General features: G+C 50.2%; 1 protein-coding gene across 2 annotated transcripts in view; it reads left to right on the plus strand.

Moving 5' to 3' along the window:
• The window catches only part of INTS3 (integrator complex subunit 3), a 1,800,341-nt gene that overhangs the window by 641,339 nt on the left and 1,134,137 nt on the right, over positions 1 to 24,865 (plus strand). For both annotated transcript variants that reach the window (XM_069651244.1, XM_069651252.1), the window contains exon 13: positions 3,728 to 3,819. In XM_069651244.1, the coding sequence (XP_069507345.1) occupies positions 3,728 to 3,819 (92 nt within the window). The remainder of the gene's footprint in view (positions 1 to 3,727; positions 3,820 to 24,865) is intronic.

Below are 24,865 nucleotides of genomic sequence, written 5' to 3' on the forward strand. Positions count from 1 at the left end.
CCCATCCAGAAACATTAAACATTCATTGTACAAAACACAGCACACCCAGAAAGCACACACACCAACAGACACCAGTTTCTGGTGGTTCTACACACATCATGAACCTCTGAGCATAATACATGTCTTATTCCTCAATCCACCCCACTTTGCCTTACAGAGCCACAAGAGTGCCAGGAAGCCATGGAAATGGCAGTGGTACGCATTATAAATCAACTTAACATAACATACTGGCACACCCAGAACTGACCTAACTCAAGCGGATATATTCTAATTAGTGTTGAGACTTCACCTGTATCAGCCTGCACCTCGCTTTTGTATAGTGTATGTGCTAAGGATAAAGCTCATCTGTTCAACTGTCGGCTGATTGTATGACTCTCTACTGGAGTCAAAAAGGTGAGAATGTACCTCTTTGATGTGCACAAAAGCTTTATTGTGGTTGAAGTGACCTTTCACAGCAGCACAGGAATCAGAATATGCAGAGAATGTTCCAACTGCTGTAACATCACTCCCTTCGCAGTATATGAGGCTTGCAAACATCCAAAGTGGGATGTCTGCTGCTGCTTCTGGTTTTAGAGACATTCAAGATCATACATCTGCTGCAGCTGTAGTTTGTGATATATTGTCTGTTGCTGCTTGTGAAGATGCCCATTGAACCCACCTTGAGTGTAGTGCCTTTGCATGTAAGATACTAGAGCTTGTAGCTGATTCCAACTGCTCTAATGGTATGTTTATGTGAATGATTTTATTTGCAGCTAGTGTGCTTTCTTTCTGTGCTATAGTTTGTACTGCAGCCAAAATCATCTCCATAGAGCAACTTTATGCTCAGGAATTGTACAGACATGTGAATTGTATGCTAAGGATTTAGTCTCACCATGATTACGTACTCCATATGTCAAGGCATTTTGACCAGGAAATGTAATCACTTCCACATCTTTATCTGTGCTCCTGTTTTGAAGAGGACTGCTTTTAATCATTTGCTGATAAATGTGGTGCAAAATGTGTGTGCACGCTCTCCCTTCCAGTCCTTTGTACAGAAGTTGGTTTCAGTAAGTCATATAGTGGTTTCACTATCACTGCGTAGTCTGCAACGTATGCATGCTCAAAATTCAAAAGACCAAGCAATGCCTGTAAGTGTGCGTGGACTCTTCGAGTGTGCACATTTATCAAGGAATTGAGGGGCAAGTCCCGTCATAAGATAGTAAGAACCCCAGAAATATTTTTTTTATTTCTGAGCTTTCTTAGACTTTTTCAAATTGAAAATGTAACCTTTAGCTGCAAGCATCCTTTTGATTATTTCACCTTCCTTTTCTAAGTGTTCATTTAAATCATCATTTGTTTAGTATGTCATCTACATATTTCCAGTGATTCTGAATACCCTCCAGAAAGGATTGAATTCTGCTTGAAAATATCCCCGAGCTATTTTTATACCCTTGTGCAAGGCATACAATAAGCAGTGTCTCATATCAATTTGCAAAGCAGTTCTGTAGGTTTGCTAATTAAATTGATACCTGTGTAGCATACCTTAGTATTAAAATTACCCAGTTCAATGAAAACACAGCTGAGCCTGCATTCTTGTGTTGCCCTCAGGGCTCTCTCCAACCTCTTTTCACTGTTCACTGCAAGTGCACATGGGCTTATGGGGTGAGTGCAGCAGGTAACCATTTCCTCCAGTCTTAAAAGTGGCAAAGGCCTGTGTCGAACTGCTAGGCAAGAAATGTTCTTTCTTTTTCAAATAACTGTAAACCAGTGTCCATTCATGCAGTTAATCTTTGGATTTTACAGAAACTCATCTCACAAATGTCTTCAGTGGTTCACTGAAATGCTGTCTAGTTTCTCATTTTTGCTAGATAAATGCGAATTATTATTTCATGTCTTGGGTACAAATAACTTCTGTTGACATTAAAAAGTACAAAATTGCTATTCAAATGTTTGTTTGCTAAGCAAGAAACTTAGTTGGCAAACCCTTCTAATCAAACTAATATATGCCTAGTTGTGGAAGCCTTGTGAAATTATACTGTTTCCCTCTGAATGTAATAGCTGTGTACTTGTAGCTTGCTGGGTCTAGAGTTTGTGCAAAAAGTCCATTACCCAGATCTAATACTGTCTTATACTTCTGTGCATGCTACTCAAAAAGGCCTGAACCGTGCATGTTCTAAACAGCCTTAGTGTGTGTGTGTGTTGGCATTGAGTATTCTAAAGTCAATTACCAGGCGATATGAACCATCTGGCTTGGACACTGCAAGAAGTACTTTGTTGCTTGGGCTTCCTTGTTGTACAAGAACCCCTTGGTCTAATAATTGATCCACCATTATCTTTAAATGTGGGATAGCCTGTGCTTTAATTGGATACTGTTTTTGAGGCTTTGGTGTTACAAACACTGTCATTCTATGTGGTGGGCCATCAATTTCATGACCAACATGAATAATTGTACTACACCTAGAACAGCCCATGTTGCTGCATAGGTGTTCACCGAGTGTTCCTCAACCTCTTCTGATTAAGGAAAGCTTAATGGCTTCTTCCCCTCTAGGGTTTTCCTTACTGTGAAGCTGGGCCAGTCTTTTTCTGCTAAAAGACCATCTTGTGTTATGTTCAACTCAGGCCAAGATAATATTTGTTTTTCTTTTGGGTGCTCCCCCTCAAGCTGTATTATAACCAAGCACACTTTATTGCCCTCAACTACTTTCCCAGTGGAAGTACTTGCTGATGTGTTGGAATGTAACTTAAATGCTCCCTGTGTTTTTCTCTGAATATAGAAACGTGTGTGTCAGAGTTCAAAAGTACCATTCGCCCATTTTTCTGGATTTGTTTTATCACCTGTATTATCATGCGAGTCTGGTGTAGTGCCTTTACCATTGTCCACCTTTAAAGCTACCGTTTGCTTTCTTTCTCCTTTCTTCTCGTCCATCTTCACAGGCTTCGACTGCTGTTTCTTCTTTCTGTGAAGGATCGTCTTCATCTCTGTATCTTTGTGGTTGCCTAAACTGTGCCCTATCCCTGAGGTGATGGGTACTTCTCACACCACTATTACTTTGCTCCCTCCCTGGCACTTCTACCCATCTTACCTTTACCTAGGGTTCTATAAGTAGCTGTCACATTTTGACCAAATTGTATTTTCTTTTTTTGTTCACTGGTCAACAAGGAAAGGTGTCGGAAGACTTCCAGTCTCACAGATTCCCCTGTCAGACTTAACCACTCAATTATGGGATAATTGCCCCAGCTATGGCTGACCCCAATGTCATCACTGCATATGTTCCCTGAGTGAAGCTATAGTCCACTATTTACTGAAAACCCAGAAGTCAGTGTTCTATCGGTGTATTGCAACCTGCTGGCATTGTGATGGCTAGAGCCTTCTGCCGAGGAGTAACTTGAGGGTTGGCAGCCAAATAGTGCCTAAGTGCCTCTTTAGAGTGGATAATTTGCCTCCCTATTTCGGTGGTATCTAACAATGTGTTCTAAGGTTAAACCTTCCTTAGCAAAAGTACCATGCCTAGTCCTGGTAGTGGGATATGTCCAACCCACTTGAAACTAATTCTGGTGGTCTTCCTGCTACAAAGCTAACTCGGGATACCTATAAGGGGCATACTGTACCCGGGCAATCCTCCAGGCACAGCCACTTCCACAGAGAAATAAGTGTTAACGTCTTGAACATGACATTTTCTTGAGTTTATTGCAGTGGGTGGTAACAAAAACTAACTTGACGAATAAAGTTTGCCTTTCTTTCCCACAGATCATTCCGAACTTCTTTCCCCCACTTGAGACCATTGTCCGCCAAGGCGTGTTCAACTCACTCACCCATATTGTGGAGAAGCGTGTCCTAGCGTAAGTCGCATATCTGTTTCTTTTTTTTTTTTATCCATTGCGTCTGCTGCCGAATTCACAAATGTTGTGCTGATATCCTGAAAGTGTACCAATCTACCTTGCACTCCTTAACAGTCTGGGTGCAGGCAGTTCCGTTGAAAAGAATAGGAAATGGGGCTTTCTTGTTTTCCCGCTGCACGTGTTCTGCTCGTTTAAAATTAAAATGTATTTTTTTTAAATCACTTTTTAATCCAACTTTCCTTGAAGCAGTTGATATAACGGGGACTGCATCTGCATCCCCGGGTCCCCTGACTATCCGCACCTCCCTGGCAGCACTTACGAATTCCTTTGCAAACCCCCCCACCCCCCTTTCGCACTTTTCCCCCTACTCCCCCTGCACTTGTGCGATCTGAATGACACAAGGCCTAGTAAGATCATTGTTTTGTCCTCTTTTTGTATTCCCTTCCTTGTCTCGTCTAGAAACTCTAGTGTACAGGCGCGTTATAAATGACTTACCATATATCGTATCATATAACTATGGCCTGTTCCTCAATTTAAAAAATTGCTCTAAAAAAGTGCATCCTCCCGTGGATCCCTCATCTTGGCTAGTATCAGCTGTCTTAGGAAAGCTTTCACCTTCATAAGACGCTGTGTCTCCATGCCGACTCGCCTAAGCGTTATACACTCCACGGCTGCAAAAGTGATGCCACCATATATATACATATAGCATACAGTATCGTGTTCTCAGTTATCTTTTTTCTACACAATCAGCTTGCTTCTATTGAATACCTTTCTTCTCAGGTTTTTTCTGGCGCAATGCCTGGAGCCCCTAAAACCTTGGCTTTAAGCCTTAAGGACTGCGACTCCTCTGAGTAGACATTAGTTCTAACCCCTCCCCTGCATTCTGGCTCCCTCCCACTCTGATCCGATCCACGGAGCACCCTTTTACCTTCTTCCCTGTGCCTGCTTCCCCATATTCACTTGCCTCTTCTCTGTAGCCAGGCAGAGACTCACTCTTTCCGTCAGGTGCATGCCACGACTCAACTGCCATGCAGAGAAGAACAGATCATGACAAACAGCATTGTTCATTCTGACAGGCAATAAACGCCACATCCTTAAGGGAAAATGGGGTGAAGCTAGTGCAACGGTCTGTACCCCCTTCAAAATCCTCAGGGGTTCCCTTCTAAACATGGGAGCTGCGAGTGCAGAGTTTCTGACCCTATTAACCAGATTGAGAAGGAACAAGAGGAAGAAGTCTTCCTCCTTGCTGAAGAAAATCAGTGACTCCAGGAGAAGGCAGAGGTGGTGATTCTTTGGAACTGCTCTTCAAAGAGTAGAGTACAATTCCTGACATGCTCCTCCTAAATTGAGCAGTGGGAATAATTTAAAAAGAAATGCTAAGTCTTTGCAAAGGCTATGACATCAACAGTAGTTAACTGTGGCGAAAAGAATTAAGAGACTGAACAAGTGGTGCAATAGTGGTTGCTATAGACTTTTATTAAATAAAAAACAAACCCATCTGCCTCTAACTCTAAGGTGGTTTCCCTACCTAAACTAAAGAAACTCTGGTGCTCATCAGGAAGTCAATTTGAGTCAAAACAAAGCACTGTCCCAGTCACAAAGCCGCCTACTCCATCCCTGTAACTACAACAAAACACCATAAAATCCAGCTACTGTTTGCAATCCAGGAGAATGACTCCCTTCCCCTGGATGTAAAGCGTCCAAACGCCTCTCAGGTTGTTCAAAACAAATGTTCCACAAAAGTTATGGGTTCTCGGTAACCCAACAAAGGTTTTGTGGGGCTAGGAGAATGCCACCTTTCTCAGAGCTTGTTCCCCAATGTCTATCTCAATTCTTAATAAAGTTTGCTGCTCCCTTAGGGAGGTTTTCATAGTCTGTAGGTTTTATACAATTTTTGACCCGCCCCACTGGGACAATGAAGCTGTTCCTGGAGTTCCTCTAGACTTCCCAGACCCACCTTTCTGTGGGACTGGCCAGGGAACTGTATCACAAAAATGGTTTACTGCCTTCTCTGTTTATTTATGGCTTGTAAACCCCACACTTATTAGGTTTTTCAGTTTTTTCAAGTGTGAATAAAATGACAAGGATGAGGGTTTTCTTTGTATTTTGAGGAATACAAGATCAAGGCATGAGCTACAGAGACGGAACTCTTGGCAGGACCTGGTGTTGGCCAGTCATCAATGTGTAACAGACTGACGACGGAAGATGATCAGGGTTTGGCTTGATGGTCTAGTCCTAGACGATTCGGGAGCGGGGGGTGTACAGTGATTCTCTCTGTTGGCAGGTGTTTCCCCAGCTATTAATGTTTGGATAGAGGAGAGCATGAACTATCTCCGTACCTCCTGTCCTTTTAGGCCACTTGGTTGTACTTTCCAGGGCCGATAAGTTAACCCCCCTTTTGTGGCGTTTGAGGGAGTTGGGGTCTCAGTTTCACAGAAAACGTGTCTTTTCAATCGCTGAGGTAGGTGCTCTCAGTTCACTGTTTCCCCTTGTTGCCTTTAGTTTCATGGAATGTCTCAAGAGTTTCTTAAACAACTTGTCCGTTCCTCCTGGATTTTAGATTACTTGCATTACCTGTATTGGAGCTTCACCGGTTCGGTAGGATCCCAGATGACAGTCAGCCTTCTGTGTTGTGGGGCGCCAATTCTTGGAGCCTCATGCTGTTCTCCGATATCAATAGTGGCTTCGACCGTGCTTCTCTTATATTCTCGGGTGCCAACAGCACTTAATAGTTTTCCCCGGCTCGTTCTTGATTCTCTGTAGCAAGCCTGGGGTATTGGTCTCTGTGTAGTTGTCAGACCCGACGGTCTGCCCACTACAGGTCACGCCATGCTACTCTCTTTCAGTTGGGCCCTCTGCTGGCCCTCTTAAGGAGACTCTTTCCCCTAGTCAGGGGAAGTCGTCTTGCTGGGGCGAAAAGGCAACTCCCAGTTGTGGTCTTATTTTCACTTGCTGTCCACCAAGTGTAATTCTGATAGCGTTTGGCGTTCTGTCTTCTACTTTGCCTCCTAACGGCCTACTGGGCATCCTCGTGCGGTCTCCTGAATCACACCCTCCACGTCCCTCTATTGGGCTGTCCTGTTCTACGTTCTGTGATATGCTTGGCCCCTAGGCCAAGGTAAAGAAAGTGAGAACGAACGAGAAGAGCTAGGCAATCGATTGCCAAGCCCTTCTCGTTGTCTCTCGCTTTCTTGACCTTGGCCCCACCCTCCTTGGTCTCCGTTCTCATCCTCGAGTTGGTCTCTCCAGTCCTGACTCGCTTTCGCTCTTTCTCTTCGTTCCTTCTCGTTCTCCTTGTTGGTTTCTGATGGCCTTATATAGTGGGTGTAAAGACTGGTGGGGGGGGTCTGTACTTCCGCTCTCTATATGATAGAGAAGAGGCACAGAGGACCCCTGCGAAGATTCTCTATTGTGGTAGCAGTGGACGAGCAATCAAGGCCTAGCTTCTCAGGAAGTGATGTGTGCTTGTTCTTAAGTACAGTATAGTCCACAAGTACCCACAAAGGAATGTCCACACACCGTATCGGTTAAAACAGTCTTTCTTTATATAATTAATATTCAAGGTCATGTACACTATCACGATAACTCACTTTGTACTCCAAAAATCAACAGTGGCAAATATGTAGTTTTAAAGTGGTACCACTAACGTTATCAGATCTCATTAAAGTGCATACGATCAGAATGACACACAGATCAAAATAAAGAGGAAACCAGCAGTATAGAGAGGAAGGAAAGCAAGATGGTTGAGCAATTGACAGAATACTGGTAACTACCGTTAAACGCAGTTCTGTGTGGAGATCCCCCTCACCTGGGCAACCTGTAGAAGAAAGATACAAGCCCTGTCCATGTATTGTTCACACTAGACTTTCCAATAGTTCTGTAACTCCAAAGTACCTTGGCGTTGTAGCGTTCCTTGTCTGGGAATCGACGGTCCTTCTTGAGTGGTCCTCCCTTTCAGGCAGGAGTCACGGGTCGTCGAATGTCCAACGGAGAACAGGTCGAGCTACGACAGTGAATTGGCCGCCTCGTTCATAGCGGTGCTCATTGACGGGGAAGCGTAAATGTCCTGCAAGGAAGAGTTGTGCGGGGCACCTCGGTGTCAATAGTTCTGGACCGCAAAGAGTTGGAAGAACTGTGGCCAAGCAAGGGCGTCGAGTCGTCGGCGTCTCTGTGGTCTTTGGGTGGCAGGAAACCCACCGGGGGATGCTCCTCGGCGCTTCAACGGTCAGGCCTTCTCCAGCGGGATACAGCGGCGACGATGCGGATGAGAGCGTCCTTGGATCAATGAAGGTTCTTAGGCAAAAGGGGAGCACAGCGGCTCCAGTCGGCGACGGCGGTCGTCGACAGTTGCGGACAACAGTCCGGACGCTTCTCCTTTGAGTTCCGCAGCAATCCCCGTATCGGGTCGGCAGCCTGCTGAAGGTATGTTTACCAGGGAGCTTAGGCAAAGATCTGCTGTGCACGATGGTCCCTCGTAGCTCGGGAAGAGGGCGCCTTACCAGGTCCTCTGTGGGTCAGTCTTTGAAGGCACAGCAGCTTTCAGATTGCGAAGGAGAGCAACAGCAATTCTTCTCGTCCAGCAGGGCTTCAAGATCAAGCTTCCGTTACTCCAGTTCTCCAGCATGGGGTCTGGCATGGATTCACATGCTCATGAATATTCCCCGTCGTCAGGCTGGAAATCCTCGGTAAAGAAAAAATCAGTATCAGTTTCGTTTCTGATCTGTCTTTCGTAGTAGTAACCAATCACTGATCTCTGCGTCATACTGACCACAGCCAATGACTGCCATCTCCCTAAGCCCCGCCTCTGGCAGCCATCTTCAGATTTTTACCGCATGTTCAAGTGTTGGGAGTCCTCGTGCTTAGCTCTCGAGCTTTTACTGCGCGTTTCGCGCTTTTTCAGGTGAATTTTCAAATTTTTTCGGTTAATCGAGCCTCAAGCTCCACCGTTTCTACACCCATTAACGGGTACCCGTTGCGGGATTTTCCTACACCCCTCAAGGGTGAAGATTTCGTCGAATCAACCTTGGAGGATTCCAGAAGATTTGCGGCCTACTTCGAGATGGCCCAGGACGCGAGTTCGTCACCCGGACCCAAGCTGTTTCGTAGCTGCCCTGGATTCGGGCTGCAGAATGTGTTTAAGGAGGACAAACATTCGCGATGCCTCTACTGTCTTCATGGGGACAAGACTCATGTAGAGAAGGACTGCCAGTTCTGCAAGAACTTGTCGGAGCGGACCATGAGGAACCGTCGATCTCGTCTCGCCAGCTGGTTGGAGAAGGGCTCAATGGGTGAGAAGAAGAAGAAACTGTCCGAGCGGGCTTCTAAGTCCTGTGCGGGCGCCCCGGCGACGGGGGCCCAACACCAGGCCAAGCGCCGCGAGTCCGCTGGCTCCGGGAGCGCCGAAAGGTCGGGCTCTTCGGTCGCCAGGCAGGGCGCACCTTCCCCGGTACCGTCAACCACGAGCCAGCGCTCCGGTTCGGGGAAGAGGAAGTCCGAGACCCCGGGTAAGCTTCGGGAGAAGCCCCGTCCGATCTCGGGAGAGGGGGAGCGAGGCGTCACCCCTCCCCCTAAGGAGAAGGCCCAGGACGCACCTAAGGTGGTGAAGGCCCCTACCCAGCAGGCAAAGGCCTCTATTGAGGCGATCGCAGCGACTCTGGCCAAGCCGGCAGAGACCCCGCCAGCGGAGACTGCCTCCGGGACTTCCCTGCCGCCAAGGAGGGAATCCTCTTTTCAGCCCATCGTCATGGCCCCCATGATGGAACGGGGGGGGTTGCACGGTAGCCTCCTGGAGCTCGGAGTCGGCCTCGGAGGGGGAACTGACCGAGGTCACAAGGAATCTCGAAGTACAATTCGAGAAGGTTCGGTCCCGCAAGGAAGATCCTTGGGAGATAACCGAGGAAGAGCAGCCTTCCCTTCCGACGCAGCCGGAACCTAGGCCTCAGGATAGCTCGGCGGCCATTTTGTTTGCGATCCAGTCCCTATGCTCTGAGATAAGGACGAGATTACCACGGCCCAGGCCGGAGGACCCGCAACCTGGCCCGTCGGTAAGTCCTCAGAACAAACAACGGAGGACCCAACCCTCTCCTCCGCTCGCCCCCGTAAGGCCTGCAGTTCCCTCCTCATCCTCCCACGAGTCGGGAGATGACGGCGCGGTGGGCTCGACGATGGGTTCTGAGGGCGACGGCGACGGAACAGGTCTCCCGTCGCACGGGCATCTCCGCCCGACGAGATTGGCTCATTCCACGCCATGATCGCCAGGGCGTCCGAATTGTTCCAGCTCTGCCCGGAGGAGCAGAAAAAGGAAGGTTTCCTCTATCAGCGCCAGGAGGCCAAGAGGAAGACTGTCATCGCGGTGCCTCTAATCGATGACATCTGGGAGGAGGGCCTGTCGGTACTCAAGAACGCCTCCACGGCACCAGCCAAGCGGGACCGGTACGAGAAGAAGTACCGGGTCCCCGAGACCGCTCCCCTGTGCCTCAGGGCCCAGCCTCAGGGCCCAGCCAATGCCAGACTCGGTCGTCTCGGCGGCGGCGAAGAAGAAAGCGGCGGGGTCAGGAGCCTCAACGTCGAATTCCCCTCCAGACGGCGAGGGAAAGAAGTTGGACGCCATGGGGCGACGGGTCATTTCGTCGGCGGCGACGACGATCAAAGCGGCCAACGCCCTGGCGATCGTGGCCCGTTAAGACAGGGAGCTCTGGTTTAAGCTCAGCCCCATATTGGACTTCCTACCGGACGACAAGAGGTCCGAGGCCCTGGAAATACTTCAAGAAGGCGAGGTGGCGTCGGACCACGCCATAACGGAGGCAACCTATATTGCCGATACCGGGTTCCGCCAGCTGGGCAACAGAGTTTGCCTACGACGACAGGGTTGGCTCCGGGCGACCGACTTCCGTCATCCAGACCAGGGTGTTGGACATGCCGTTCGACGGCAGCAACTTGTTCGGGAAGGCGGTGGACGAATCCCTCCAAGCCATAAAGACTGACACAGAGACGGCCCGCGCCCTAGGAGCCCTTCAGCAACGACGGCCCTTTCGGAGTTCTGGAGGCAGACAGGGGGCCTCCAAGGGATCCAGCGGTGGCTCGTCGTCCTACCGCCAGGCGGCACGCTCCTCGTCTCGGGAGGCCTACAGGGGTCGCGGCAAGCAGGGAGCGCCTCGCCTCCGTCGGCAAGGTGGCCAGGGCGGCAAGGCCACCACCTCCAAGCAGGACTGAACCGGCCGTGGCCTCGGGCCCCCACCGAAGCACCCTGGTGGGAGGCCGGCTGACGAAGTTCGTCGGCGTGTGGAAGTCCATCTCCACCGATCGTTGGGTGCTGGATACTCTGGCAAGAGGACACTCTATCGAATTCCTGAAGAAGTGCCCTCACATTCCACCTGTGGCCAGGAAGGAAAATCACATCCCGCAACTGCTGTTGGAAGTACGGGCGATGCTCAGGAAAGGCGCCATCGAGCCCGTCCCGAAGAGGCTCCGGGGTGTACTCAAGGTACTTCATCGTCAGGAAGAAGACGGGCGGCTGGCGCCCCATCCTGGACCTTCGTCGTTTGAACAAATACATCGGGTCACAAAAGTTCAGGATGGTCACCCTCCAGCACGTGCTGGGACAGCTGGAGGAAGGCGACTTTCTATCGTCGCTGGACCTGGAGGATGCATACTTCCACGTTCCCATCCTCAGAAGTCACCGAAAGTTCCTCGGGTTCGTCGTCCAGGGACGCCACTACCAATTCAGAGCACTGCCGTTCGGATTGAAGTCGGCCCCCAGGGTCTTTACCAAGTGCCTAGCACCTGTGGCGGCGCGGCTGCGCCTGCAGGGGATTCACGTCTACCCCTACCTGGACGACTGGCTCATCCGCTCAAGGACGAGGGAACTCGCCGTCGAACACACTGCGAGGACCGTCCAGCTACTAACAGACCTGGGATTTGCCATAAATGACCCAAAGTCCCACCTGGTGCCGTCACAGGTGGCCCTGTTTCTGGGAGCGAAGCTTGATACAGTGAGGCGCCTGGCGGCACCGTCGGAAGAACGGACGAAGACCATTCTGGGCAAAGTGCAGCGCCTGCTAGCCATGGACGTGGCCAGGTTGAGGTCCATCAAGTCCCCCCTGGGGATGATGTCCTCTTGCATCTACCTGGTGCGCCTATGCAGACTACGGATGGGCCCTCTTCAAGAATTTCTTCACGCCCGTTGGATGCAGGCGACGGGCACCTTCGAAGACACGGTCCCCCTCAACGAGGTGTTCCGGCGGGCGATTCAGTGGTGGGGCGTTCTAGCGCACCTCGCGGCGGGCAAGGACTTTCAGACGCCGGCGTACCAGGAGACGGTGACGACGGACGCTTCCTGCACATCAACATCCTGGAACTCCGAGCCGTGTTCTGGGCTCTCAAATCGTTCCTCCCGTCGCTCAAGGGCAAGGTGGTGCAGATCTTCACGGACAACACCACGACAATGTTTTACATACGGAAGCAGGGAGGTACCAGATCCCCAGCCCTATCCAAGGAGGCACAGGATCTGTGGCACTGGGCCGTCGCCCACGGGATGTTCCTGGTTCCCTTCCACCTGGCAGGAGAAAGAAACACCATCGCCGACTCGCTCAGCAGGGAGCTGCGCCACGTGTCACGAGTGGGAGCTGCACCAGGATCAGGTGGATCAACTCTTCCGACGATGGGGCAAACCCCAAATCGACCTGTTCGCAACAGCGATGAACTCGAAGTGCCAGAGGTTCGCCAGCAGGTTTCCCCAGCCGAGAAGCATGGGCGATGCGTTCTCGTTCCCCTGGGACGGCCTATACCTGTATGCGTTCCCTCCGTTGCCGTTGCTGCTTCGACTCATCAACCAGCTCAAGAGGTCCCGGTGCAGGATGATCCTCGTCGCACCGACGTGGCCGAGGCAGATCTGGTTCCCGGACCTTCTGTACTTGTCAACGTCCCCATCCATCAAGCTGTCGGCGTACGCGGATCTTCTCTCCAGAGAAGGAGGCGCCATCTTCCACCACGACCCGGCGTCGCTGAACCTGCAGGCTTGGCTCCTGCAGCGCTAGAGTTTGGAGGGTACGATATACCGGCCGACTGCAGAGAGGTTCTTGCAAAGGCCAGGGCGTCCTCGACTCTCAAATGCTACGGTCACAAGTGGAAGAGGTTCTCTATCTGGTGCCGAGCACAGAAGATCAACCCCCTACGGATTACGGCCCCTCAGGTGCTGCCGTACCTGCTATCGCTGGCAAAGGCTGGGCTAGCCGATGCCTCCATTAAGATTCATCTGGCGGCAATCTCCAGATATACCAGAACCACAGGACGGACGTCCCTGTGGTCCCATCGACTGGTGAAAGAGTTTATGAAAGGACTGTTCCGGTCATTCCCGCCGGTGAAGGCCCTGGCCCCGGCGTGGGAACTTAACGTGGTGCTGACTAGGCTCATGGGGCCCCCATTTGAGCCGATGCACTCCGCACCGATGAAGTTTGTGTCGTGGAAGACTGCATTCCTGGTGGCCATTACCTCCGCACGACGAGTGGGAGAGATCCAGGCCCTATCCTGCAAAGCACCGTACTTGACTTTCCATGCCTCGAGGGTGGTGCTTAGTACACACCCCTCCTTTATGCCCAAGGTGCCGTCGGACTTTCATCTTAACGAGCCCCTGGTGTTACCTGTTTTCTTCCCGTCTCCTTCGTTGCCGGCCGAGAGGACTTTGCACTCGCTGGATGTGGCTAGAGCGCTGAAGTTCTACGTGGACTGCACGAAGAGTTTTCGGAAGACATCACAGCTGTTTGTGAACTTTGGACCTGTGAATCAAGGGAAGGCTCTCTCGAAGTCTTCTATTTCCAGATGGCTCTCCGGCTGCATCATGCACTGCCACCGGTTGGCTATCCTACCGCTGCCAGGCCGTCCGAGAGCCCATTCGACCAGAGCGATCGCTGCTACTACGGCGTTCCTATCTGGGGTGCCCCTGCTGGACATCTGCAGGGCTGCTACGTGGAGGTCGACGCACACATTCACGAGATTCTACTGCATCGATCGGGATTCCAGGGAGGAGTCCAGGGTCGGCCAAGCAGTGCTGCGCAACCTGTTTGCTTAAGGTGAGCCTGGTGAGGAGGTAAGAGATGCTTAATGTTGAGTTGTTGTATTGCTTAATGTTGAGCCTTTGCCACATCCCGTGGTTGTGCATGTGTGTACTGCTATGTATTCTTATATTCATGAGCATGTGAATCCATGCCAGACCCCATGCTGGAGAAGGAACAAGTTACTTACCTGTAACTGTTGTTCTCCAGCATGGGTCTGGCATGGATTCACATGCGAACCCTCCCGCCTACCCCTCTGAGGCTCTTCACTTGGTCATACTGCCACTTCACGTGCTACTAAATCTGAAGATGGCTGCCAGAGGCGGGGCTTAGGGAGATGGCAGTCATTGGCTGTGGTCAGTATGACGCAGAGATCAGTGATTGGTTACTACTACGAAAGACAGATCAGAAACGAAACTGATACTGATTTTTTCTTTACCGAGGATTCCCAGCCTGACGACGGGGAATATTCATGAGCATGTGAATCCATGCCAGACCCATGCTGGAGAACAACAGTTACAGGTAAGTAACTTGTTCCTTACTCGTCGTAGTGGACTTCAGCTTCTGAACATGATTCCTAGCAGTGAGAGGTCCCCAGATAAACTGTTGATCTCCCATTCATTCCGCTGGGTCACACTCAAGCATCCAGTCACAACTACGGGCATTCAGGCAGGCAGGCAGCCAATCGGGCACACGGTGCATCCAGGCCATTCACTTCTCTCCAGACACTCGCAACATGTTATGTGTATTGGGACAAATACCGAGCCATTCAACACTCCATACTGCATTCATACCGGTTTCGGGCAGGGCTGTCTCAATTATTGTCAACCACCAGGTACTAGACACCCACAACATAGAATGCGTATTCGTCACACACTCCATTCACCCAGGTCCCACCCACATGCGTACCCACAACATACGGTCGTTGAGAAGGCTCCAGCCAGTCTGGTCGGCACTTCCCCACACTACCATATATGGAACTTCCACCCAACAGCCAGTCAGGGGGAAGGAACAGAGTCGGGGCTTCCCGGGACTTTGGGAAGATCAAGGTAACAGGTGATGGAAGGCAAGAGGCCACGGGGGCCATTTTGTCTCCATCCAGAATCTACCGATTCCAATGACAGGGCCAGGGCATACCAAAATGGAGGACGCTCATGGCACCCGTCATTTCAGCACGTAGCTGCCACCAGCCCGTACCCTGCTCTGTGGGTCACACACAGGTGCCCAAAAACATACACTAGGGGCACAGGGTTGTACGCCTACCCATGGTTCACCAAACCAAAAGAGAAAGGGCTGCACCGCCAGAAGTCCCACTTGAACTCCTGCGTGGAAAACACAACAGAACACACGATAAAAAGCAGTAAAGGACAAGGATACGGAGGCCTTGTCCCTCCGATACATTTCCAGCATCACAGCGGGTCCCTCCCTAGCGTAATGTCAGTCGATTAGCCACAGCTTGTCGTCTGATTTTCCTTGCTTAATGGGATTTGTCTCCTGTTCCTCCTTTTCTCGGTCTTTAGTACCTTACGGTCATCGGATCAGATACAATAGCACATGGTTTTGGACGGGTTTAAAGGCACTGTACCTCCCAATAGCGTACTTATCCCCAGGAGAGGAGTTTCTCTCCATGAGATCCTCCAGCATGTTACCACCCCTAGGAGACTGTTGGTTAGCCACTGCCAGGCTAAGCAAGTCCATTGTCAAGAACTCACGACAAAAACAAAGAGGTGATGGCTGGAAGGTTTAGAAATTAATCTTAACCACTGGCAATGCTCTGGGCAACCCTCCAGACCACCGTTCTTCGCCTGCCAAGCCATTACAGAAGGGAAAGACCATATGCAAATCAGGCTTGGCCCCACCCCAAAAGGGGCAGTCCAGCCCGAACTGCTAGGCCACATCCCTTCTGCACGAGACCACAAGCATCCCCAAACATGTTTCGCCCTTGTTGGGGCTCATCAGTGAGGAGTAGCTTGGGTCTCTAGGCCCAGCAGGCACGGGACCCACGTCTGGGCATACCCGTCCCACTCGGGGTGACATAGCAAAAACAAAGAGGTGATGGCTGGAAGGTTTAGAAATTAATCTTAACCACTGGCAATGCTCTGGGCAACCCTCCAGACCACCGTTCTTCGCCTGCCAAGCCATTACAGAAGGGAAAGACCATATGCAAATCAGGCTTGGCCCCACCCCAAAAGGGGCAGTCCAGCCCGAACTGCTAGGCCACATCCCTTCTGCACGAGACCACAAGCATCCCCAAACATGTTTCGCCCTTGTTGGGGCTCATCAGTGAGGAGTAGCTTGGGTCTCTAGGCCCAGCAGGCACGGGACCCACGTCTGGGCATACCCGTCCCACTCGGGGTGACATAGCAAAAACAAAGAGGTGATGGCTGGAAGGTTTAGAAATTAATCTTAACCACTGGCAATGCTCTGGGCAACCCTCCAGACCACCGTTCTTCGCCTGCCAAGCCATTACAGAAGGGAAAGACCATATGCAAATCAGGCTTGGCCCCACCCCAAAAGGGGCAGTCCAGCCCGAACTGCTAGGCCACATCCCTTCTGCACGAGACCACAAGCATCCCCAAACATGTTTCGCCCTTGTTGGGGCTCATCAGTGAGGAGTAGCTTGGGTCTCTAGGCCCAGCAGGCACGGGACCCACGTCTGGGCATACCCGTCCCACTCGGGGTGACATAGCAAAAACAAAGAGGTGATGGCTGGAAGGTTTAGAAATTAATCTTAACCTCTGGCAATGCTCTGGGCAAGCCTCCAGACCACCGTTCTTCGCCTGCCAAGCCATTACAGAAGGGAAAGACCATATGCAAATCAGGTTTGGCCCCACCCCAAAAGGGGCAGTCCAGCCCGAACTGCTAGGCCACATCCCTTCTGCACGAGACCACAAGCATCCCCAAACATGTTTCGCCCTTGTTGGGGCTCATCAGTGAGGAGTAGCTTGGGTCTCTAGGCCCAGCAGGCACGGGACCCACGTCTGGGCATACCCGTCCCACTCGGGGTGACATAGCAAAAACAAAGAGGTGATGGCTGGAAGGTTTAGAAATTAATCTTAACCACTGGCAATGCTCTGGGCAACCCTCCAGACCACCGTTCTTCGCCTGCCAAGCCATTACAGAAGGGAAAGACCATATGCAAATCAGGCTTGGCCCCACCCCAAAGCCTGATTTCCATATGGTCTTTCCCCTTCTGTAATGGCTTGGCAGGCGAAGAACGATGGTCTGGAGGGTTGCCCCGAGCAATGCCAGTGGTTAAGATTCAGTCTAAACCTTCCAGCCATCACCTCTTTGTTTTTGCTTTGTCACCCCGAGTGGGACGGGTATGCCCAGACGTGGGTCCCGTGCCTGCTGGGCCTAGAGACCCAAGCTACTCCTCACTGATGAGCCCCAACAAGGGCGAAACATGTTTGGGGATGCTTGTGGTCTCGTGCAGAAGGGATGTGACCTAGCAGTGGGGCCAAGCCTGATTTGCATATGGTCTTTCCCCTTCTGTAATGGCTTGGCAGGCGAAGAACGATGGTCTGGAGGGTTGCCCCGAGCAATGCCAGTGGTTAAGATTCAGTCTAAACCTTCCAGCCATCACCTCTTTGTTTTTGCTTTGTCACCCCGAGTGGGACGGGTATGCCCAGACGTGGGTCCCGTGCCTGCTGGGCCTAGAGACCCAAGCTACTCCTCACTGATGAGCCCCAACAAGGGCGAAACATGTTTGGGGATGCTTGTGGTCTCGTGCAGAAGGGATGTGACCTAGCAGTTCGGGCTGGACTGCCCCTTTTGGGGTGGGGCCAAGCCTGATTTGCATATGGTCTTTCCCCTTCTGTAATGGCTTGGCAGGCGAAGAACGATGGTCTGGAGGGTTGCCCCGAGCAATGCCAGTGGTTAAGATTCAGTCTAAACCTTCCAGCCATCACCTCTTTGTTTTTGCTTTGTCACCCCGAGTGGGACGGGTATGCCCAGACGTGGGTCCCGTGCCTGCTGGGCCTAGAGACCCAAGCTACTCCTCACTGATGAGCCCCAACAAGGGCGAAACATGTTTGGGGATGCTTGTGGTCTCGTGCAGAAGGGATGTGACCTAGCAGTTCGGGCTGGACTGCCCCTTTTGGGGTGGGGCCAAGCCTGATTTGCATATGGTCTTTCCCCTTCTGTAATGGCTTGGCAGGCGAAGACCGATGGTCTGGAGGGTGCCCCGAGCAATGCCAGTGGTTAAGATTCAGTCTAAACCTTCCAGCCATCACCTCTTTGTTTTTGCTTTGTCACCCCGAGTGGGACGGGTATGCCCAGACGTGGGTCCCGTGCCTGCTGGGCCTAGAGACCCAAGCTACTCCTCACTGATGAGCCCCAACAAGGGCGAAACATGTTTGGGGATGCTTGTGGTCTCGTGCAGAAGGGATGTGACCTAGCAGTTCGGGCTGGACTGCCCCTTTTGGGGTGGGGCCAAGCCTGATTTGCATATGGTCTTTCCCCTTCTGTAATGGCTTGGCAGGCGAAGAACGATGGTCTGGAGGGTTGCCCCGAGCAATGCCAGTGGTTAAGATTCAGTCTAAACCTTCCAGCCATCACCTCTTTGTTTTTGCTTTGTCACCCCGAGTGGGACGGGTATGCCCAGACGTGGGTCCCGTGCCTGCTGGGCCTAGAGACCCAAGCTACTCCTCACTGATGAGCCCCAACAAGGGCGAAACATGTTTGGGGATGCTTGTGGTCTCGTGCAGAAGGGATGTGACCTAGCAGTTCGGGCTGGACTGCCCCTTTTGGGGTGGGGCCAAGCCTGATTTGCATATGGTCTTTCCCCTTCTGTAATGGCTTGGCAGGCGAAGAACGATGGTCTGGAGGGTTGCCCCGAGCAATGCCAGTGGTTAAGATTCAGTCTAAACCTTCCAGCCATCACCTCTTTGTTTTTGCTTTGTCACCCCGAGTGGGACGGGTATGCCCAGACGTGGGTCCCGTGCCTGCTGGGCCTAGAGACCCAAGCTACTCCTCACTGATGAGCCCCAACAAGGGCGAAACATGTTTGGGGATGCTTGTGGTCTCGTGCAGAAGGGATGTGACCTAGCAGTTCGGGCTGGACTGCCCCTTTTGGGGTGGGGCCAAGCCTGATTTGCATATGGTCTTTCCCCTTCTGTAATGGCTTGGCAGGCGAAGAACGATGGTCTGGAGGGTTGCCCCGAGCAATGCCAGTGGTTAAGATTCAGTCTAAACCTTCCAGCCATCACCTCTTTGTTTTTGCTTTGTCACCCCGAGTGGGACGGGTATGCCCAGACGTGGGTCCCGTGCCTGCTGGGCCTAGAGACCCAAGCTGCTACTCACTGATGAGCCCCAACAAGGGCGAAACATGTTTGGGGATGCTTGTGGTCTCGTGCAGAAGGGATGTGACCTAGCAGTTCGGGCTGGACTGCCCCTTTTGGGGTGGGGCCAAGCCTGATTTGCATATGGTCTTTCCCCTTCTGTAATGGCTTGGCAGGCGAAGAACGATGGTCTGGAGGGTTGCCCCGAGCAATGCCAGTGGTTAAGATTCAGTCTAAACCTTCCAGCCATCACCTCTTTGTTTTTGCTTTGTCACCCCGAGTGGGACGGGTATGCCCAGACGTGGGTCCCGTGCCTGCTGGGCCTAGAGACCCAAGCTACTCCTCACTGATGAGCCCCAACAAGGGCGAAACATGTTTGGGGATGCTTGTGGTCTCGTGCAGAAGGGATGTGACCTAGCAGTTCGGGCTGGACTGCCCCTTTTGGGGTGGGGCCAAGCCTGATTTGCATATGGTCTTTCCCCTTCTGTAATGGCTTGGCAGGCGAAGAACGATGGTCTGGAGGGTTGCCCCGAGCAATGCCAGTGGTTAAGATTCAGTCTAAACCTTCCAGCCATCACCTCTTTGTTTTTGCAAGAACTCACGACACCACTCTCGAGTTTCCTTGAAGGTCTCTTACTGGGTTGCAGGCAGTGAGCCAATGTCACTGGCTTTTGCCAGAGCTACTTCGAGAAATTTAGCTGCCGCTCTGGACCATCTAGTGGAGTCGCCTGCAATTAGACGGAACCATATTGTCTCTTCGTCGAGTGTGAACGGGCACGTGATGAGTGGTGTCAAATAAGCCCTTCTTTCCTGCGCCAATCCAACACATGAAGTGAGTAGATGACGGACAGATTCTATTTGGTCAACTAGACCGCAGACCCGGCAGTAAGGAGAATTTGCCAGCGCTCTTTTGGCCAAAATTTCTCTCGTGTGCAGAAGATTCAGGCGGGCCCGCCGAAGAGTTTTTCTCAACCTTTTTTCGGGAAATTTTTCGCAATATTTCAGCGGAACCTTTGGGCGATTGTAAGTGGGTGGCAAGTCTTTTATGGATGTGTATGTTAGGATTTTCTCGTTAGTACGTATCCAATCTTGTTCTAAAAGTTTTTGCTTCACACGCCCAGGATTAGAGATGAGGAGGTCGTCCGTACAGTGGACTTCTTCTAGTTTTTTTCCAATTTTCTTCGCCCAGTTAGTGAGTGGTATGCACTTCCCATTTTCCAGTTCGTTTTCTAATATCCGAAAAATCGGCAAAGAGTCAGGGGTCCGTATAGTCCTATAAAGTAGAATCGCACTTTGCATAACAACTGAGGCTAGTGAAGGAAGGCCGAGGTCGCGCCGAATGGCTGGCATGGGGGCTGAGGTAGAAAGCCCCAAGACCGATTTCCATAGAAAACCTTCAAATCCCAGCCAAAATTCAGCAGGTAAAGTTAAGTTGGCTGCCATGCCGTATGTTATAGCCGGTACTACCTTTGTTTTGTAGAATTGTAGTACCGGGGTCCAAGAAAACTTGCCGAATTTTCTGTCGACAGCTCGAGATTGGGCTGTCAAGTTCTTGATTTTTGACCATAACGAGGCTTGAAGTGAAATGTCATTCAAAGTGCTGTCTAGTTGGATGCCCAGGTACTTAAACTCGTCTACTACTTCGATTTTTTCTTCATCGAGAAACCATGCCGGACATTTCTTTGTCTTTTTTGTGCCTTTTGAAAAAGACAGGATTTTGGTTTTGTTTTTATTTATTTGCAGATTATTTTCTTCCATGTATTTGGCCAAGTTTGTTAGCTGTCTCTGAAGGCCCACTACTGTCTGATCAATCAAAATTAAGTCGTCGGCGTACCACAGTCTTGAGACTTTAGAGACACCCACTCGCGGTGGGAAGGATCTTACTGATTTCTCTGAGTCTTGGAAGTCTCCAATAAACGAAATAAACAGAGCTGGGGCTAAAGGACAGCCCTGTTTTACTCCCCGTTTTGTAAAGATTTGCTCTGAGAGTGTGCCTTGTTGGTTTAGGCGGACTCTGAGTGAGGTGGTTGCGTAGAGTGCCATTATTGGTGCGAGAATCGGGTCAGGACATTTCCAGGTGGCTAACTTGGTCCACAGTCTTTCTCGATCTACCAGATCAAAGGCCTGGGACAAGTCCACCATTGCCATGTGGACTTTTCCAGTGCCCCTCTTTGTGTTTGCTTTGAGTATGTTCAAAAACAATAGGTTAATTGACGTTCCTGCTCCCTTCTGGAATCCCGTTTGAAACATATCGGCTGCCGGGGAGGCACTGGCCCAGACTTTGAAGTGGCGGAGGAGTAGTGCTGCAAAAATCTTCCCTATGACGTACAATAAGACTATAGGTCTGTAATTGACAGGGATGTCTCTGTTTCCTTTCTTATAGATGGGCACCAGTACAGCCTCTGTCCAGGTTTTAGGAATTTCTTTGGTTTTCTGAGTTTGAGTGAATATTTCGCCAATTGCTTGCGCCCATAGTAGTGGGTGTGCCTTGAGATCAGTGTTAGTCAAGCCATCTGGCCCTGGGGCCCTTGTAGATTTAAGTTTGTTGATCGCTTCTGTGATGTCCTCAACCGATGAAAGAGTGATCCATGGGGAATCTGAGAGGACGGGAGTATATTAGAAGAGGGTGGGGCAGCGGTATAGCTCCGTAAAGTGCTGAATCCACTTTGACTCTGGGACACAGTTTGCCAGCACTTTTGCCCTCTGCCGGTTAATTGATTTCAGTAGCGACCAAAAGTCTCGAGTGTTCCTTGTGGCGCAAGTATGGAGCATTACTTCGGCGTTGTTTTGGTACACGAGCAACCGGTGCTGTTTTAGCCATGATTTGTAGGACTTTTGTTCCGCTTGATAATTAAACCATGTTTCCGGCGAGTCAGCTCTTATGGCCGTTTTTTGCAATTTGTTAAGATTCTGCCTTTTTGTCGTCACTTCTGTGTCAAGAGTGCATATGCGTGGGTTTCCCTATTTTTGTTCCCTCAAAGTTTGTTTTGTGTGGGGCCAGAAGCGAAACGTATTCTGGTCGTCTGTCGCTTTCGCTCTCTGTTATTTGGACAGTTTTCCTCGCAATGTTGGAAAAAAATATTTTTACATTGTCGGGAGTTAAACGAAGCCTGTTTTGTTGTAGGTTAGATTCCACCACTGCTGGGTAGAAGGATCTTGATGGAACTGTTCCGTTCCATGACATTTCTAGGAGGTTGTGGTCAATTTCCTGCGTTTTTACCACCGTAAAGTCGGTGAAATAAGCTATCAGCCCTTCCGTGATGAATATATAGTCCAGCGTGGCGGTCGAGCTCAGTCTTTCCCACGTAGGAATTTGTGTTTCTCGATCTTGAAGTAATGATGCGTTGTGGAAGTTCCTTGATTTCATTAGGAGGGACCAGGCTCGACCTCTTTCGTCCATCGTTGAGTTAGGGCTTTGTTTGTTTTTCACTCTCCCCTCACATTTAGAGTTCAAATCACCGCAGATGATGATATTGGGTACTTTCCGCTCCACCGTTAGGTCGTCAATTTGGTTGGCGACCATGGTGCAGAACTCTGTAGTGCTGGTTTTCGCCGGGTTCCTGTAGAGGTTTATTATGCCTAACTCCGAATTTATCCAAGCGTCTCTGGTTAAGTCTTGATGGAACCATGTAGACAGAGTCGTCAGCATTCCATAACCCTCTGATATTTTCCTTTTTGGAGTGATCCCTGAGCCAATCCGGATAGCTGTTAGTATGCCTCCGGAGGGGCGTCCTAGAATGGATTTGCAGGCGGGCGAGGCCTCTGTTACGGATCCGTCCATGGCTGGTTTGTGAACCAACCACGTTTCTTGTAGGCAGATCAGTTCGAACAAACCTAAATTTATGTCACTAGGCTTTGAGATGTCGATGTCCTCTCGTATTCCACGAAGCCATGTTTAGGGAGCATTTTACTAGAGGGTTTAAGGGACCGATGCGTTGCTTCTCCGTCGGATGTGGTCCTTGGTTTTGTTGCTATTTCTTGTGATTTTGCGCAAAGGTTTCCGAAATCCATTTCCATGGGTTGCGTGCTGATGGTGCGTTCGTTTCTCTTAATGGTCTACTCTCTTTTGTGAGTTCCGTTCTAGATTGTCTTATTTCTCTTTTCTCGTGATAGCTTTGTGTTTTTGGAGCATCGTATTTTTTAGTTCGGGTCGTAGTTGGACGGGTAGTTTGGTTTCTTCGCCACCACCTTTCGTCGCCATATGCCGCGTTTTGTTTTCTCTGGAGCCTCTGTGCGTTGTTTTCTGTGTCGCTCCCTGTCTTGATTTGGACCTTCACTTTTTTCTTTTGTCGCCTTGGCGTTGTCCTTCGATTGTTTCTGAAGGCAGTAGTTTTTTAGGCCCATTTTTTGGAGGTCCTTGTGCACGTCGGGAGTTAACTCCAATGATGTTTTTCTTCTTAAGTGGAGGTAAGCTTTTGCTTTATGTTCCCGATGGTAGGGTTTGACCAGTGTGAAGTCTTCCGATCTTAGGTGGCAGAGTTTTCCTATTTTTCCCAGTCTTTTTAAGACTGTTCTGCGGTTTAGGACCAGATAGGAGTCTTTAGACGATATTTGTTCTAGCTTGAAGAGTTTACCCCATTCAAAGATCTTGTCTTTGTCTAAGGCAGCGTCCTTTTTTCCTCTTTGTTCCTTCAATGACCGAGCTCTGGCGGAATAGTTTGGTTTGTAGTGTTTCTGATCTCGATCTCTGTGTGGCTCATGTCCGGCATTTTCATGTGTCTCCTTTAAGTTTTTCAGAGCTTCTAGGGCAGTAGATGGAGAGTTTGAGCGAGATTGTTGTCTGAGCGGCTCCCTAGATGCCTCGGGGTGACTTTTTTCCTTAAATTCTCAAGTAGGTTCATCTTTAGTTGAGGGGTTTGTTTGCGTTTGTTTTGAAGCGTCGTCACAGTTTGACGGCGGTGGGGAGTCTGGTTCCCTTTCGTCAGAGTACAGCGATATGTACGACAGATCTGAAGATGAGGTTTAGTCTACACTTATTCTGGTTGTGTCTGTTACGTTCGACTGCTTCAAGTTTGAGAGTAAGGGGTTCATTGTCGCTTCCCCTTGGTTGACTCCCGTCTGTCTCCCCAATACAGTTTCGGTGTTGAAGAGTTTTTTGAGGGGATTCCTTTGGGCGCAACAGCAGAGGTTTTGATGCCGCTTTTGGTCTTTTCTTTGACTTTTCCCCCTGGGTGTGGATTTTGGGGGGGGACAGTAGTGCTGGTGTAATCTCGTCGGCTTTATGTTTTGGAGGAATTTTTGTGAAAATTGGGGCAACTTCTTTGTTCTTCTCGGTCTGTGTGGACTGTGTGGTTTTGGTTGGTAATTCCACATTTTTATGCGTACTGCCCTCTTTCTTTAGTAATTCTGACATCACAATGTCTATTTTTTCCTCCCACTTTGAATGTATGGAGTTCGAAGTTCTTTGCCTTGCTGTTAGATAGCCTTCCACGAAAATTAGCTCGTCCTTTAGTTCACTGATCATTGCTGTATTATCTTTCAAGGCCTCATGTATTGATTCATACAGCTTTGTGAAAGGGTTTAGCACTATTGAGAATGCAGACATCACTGACAGAAGGTCTTTTTTTCTTTGTCGAGGGAGAGTCATTTTCTGACATGTTTGATGTGTTCCCAGGCCGTCTGTTTTTCTGCTGGGTGTTTGAATCTTTAGCGGCGTGGAGTGTCGCGAATCTTTCTGAGAGTCTTCTTTCTGCAGTTGATACGTTCGCTTGGGGA

The sequence above is a fragment of the Ambystoma mexicanum genome, chromosome 1p (genome assembly GCF_040938575.1).
Source record: "Ambystoma mexicanum isolate Mex_15411 chromosome 1p, UKY_AmexF1_1, whole genome shotgun sequence".
In the NCBI taxonomy this organism is placed as follows: domain Eukaryota; kingdom Metazoa; phylum Chordata; class Amphibia; order Caudata; family Ambystomatidae; genus Ambystoma; species Ambystoma mexicanum.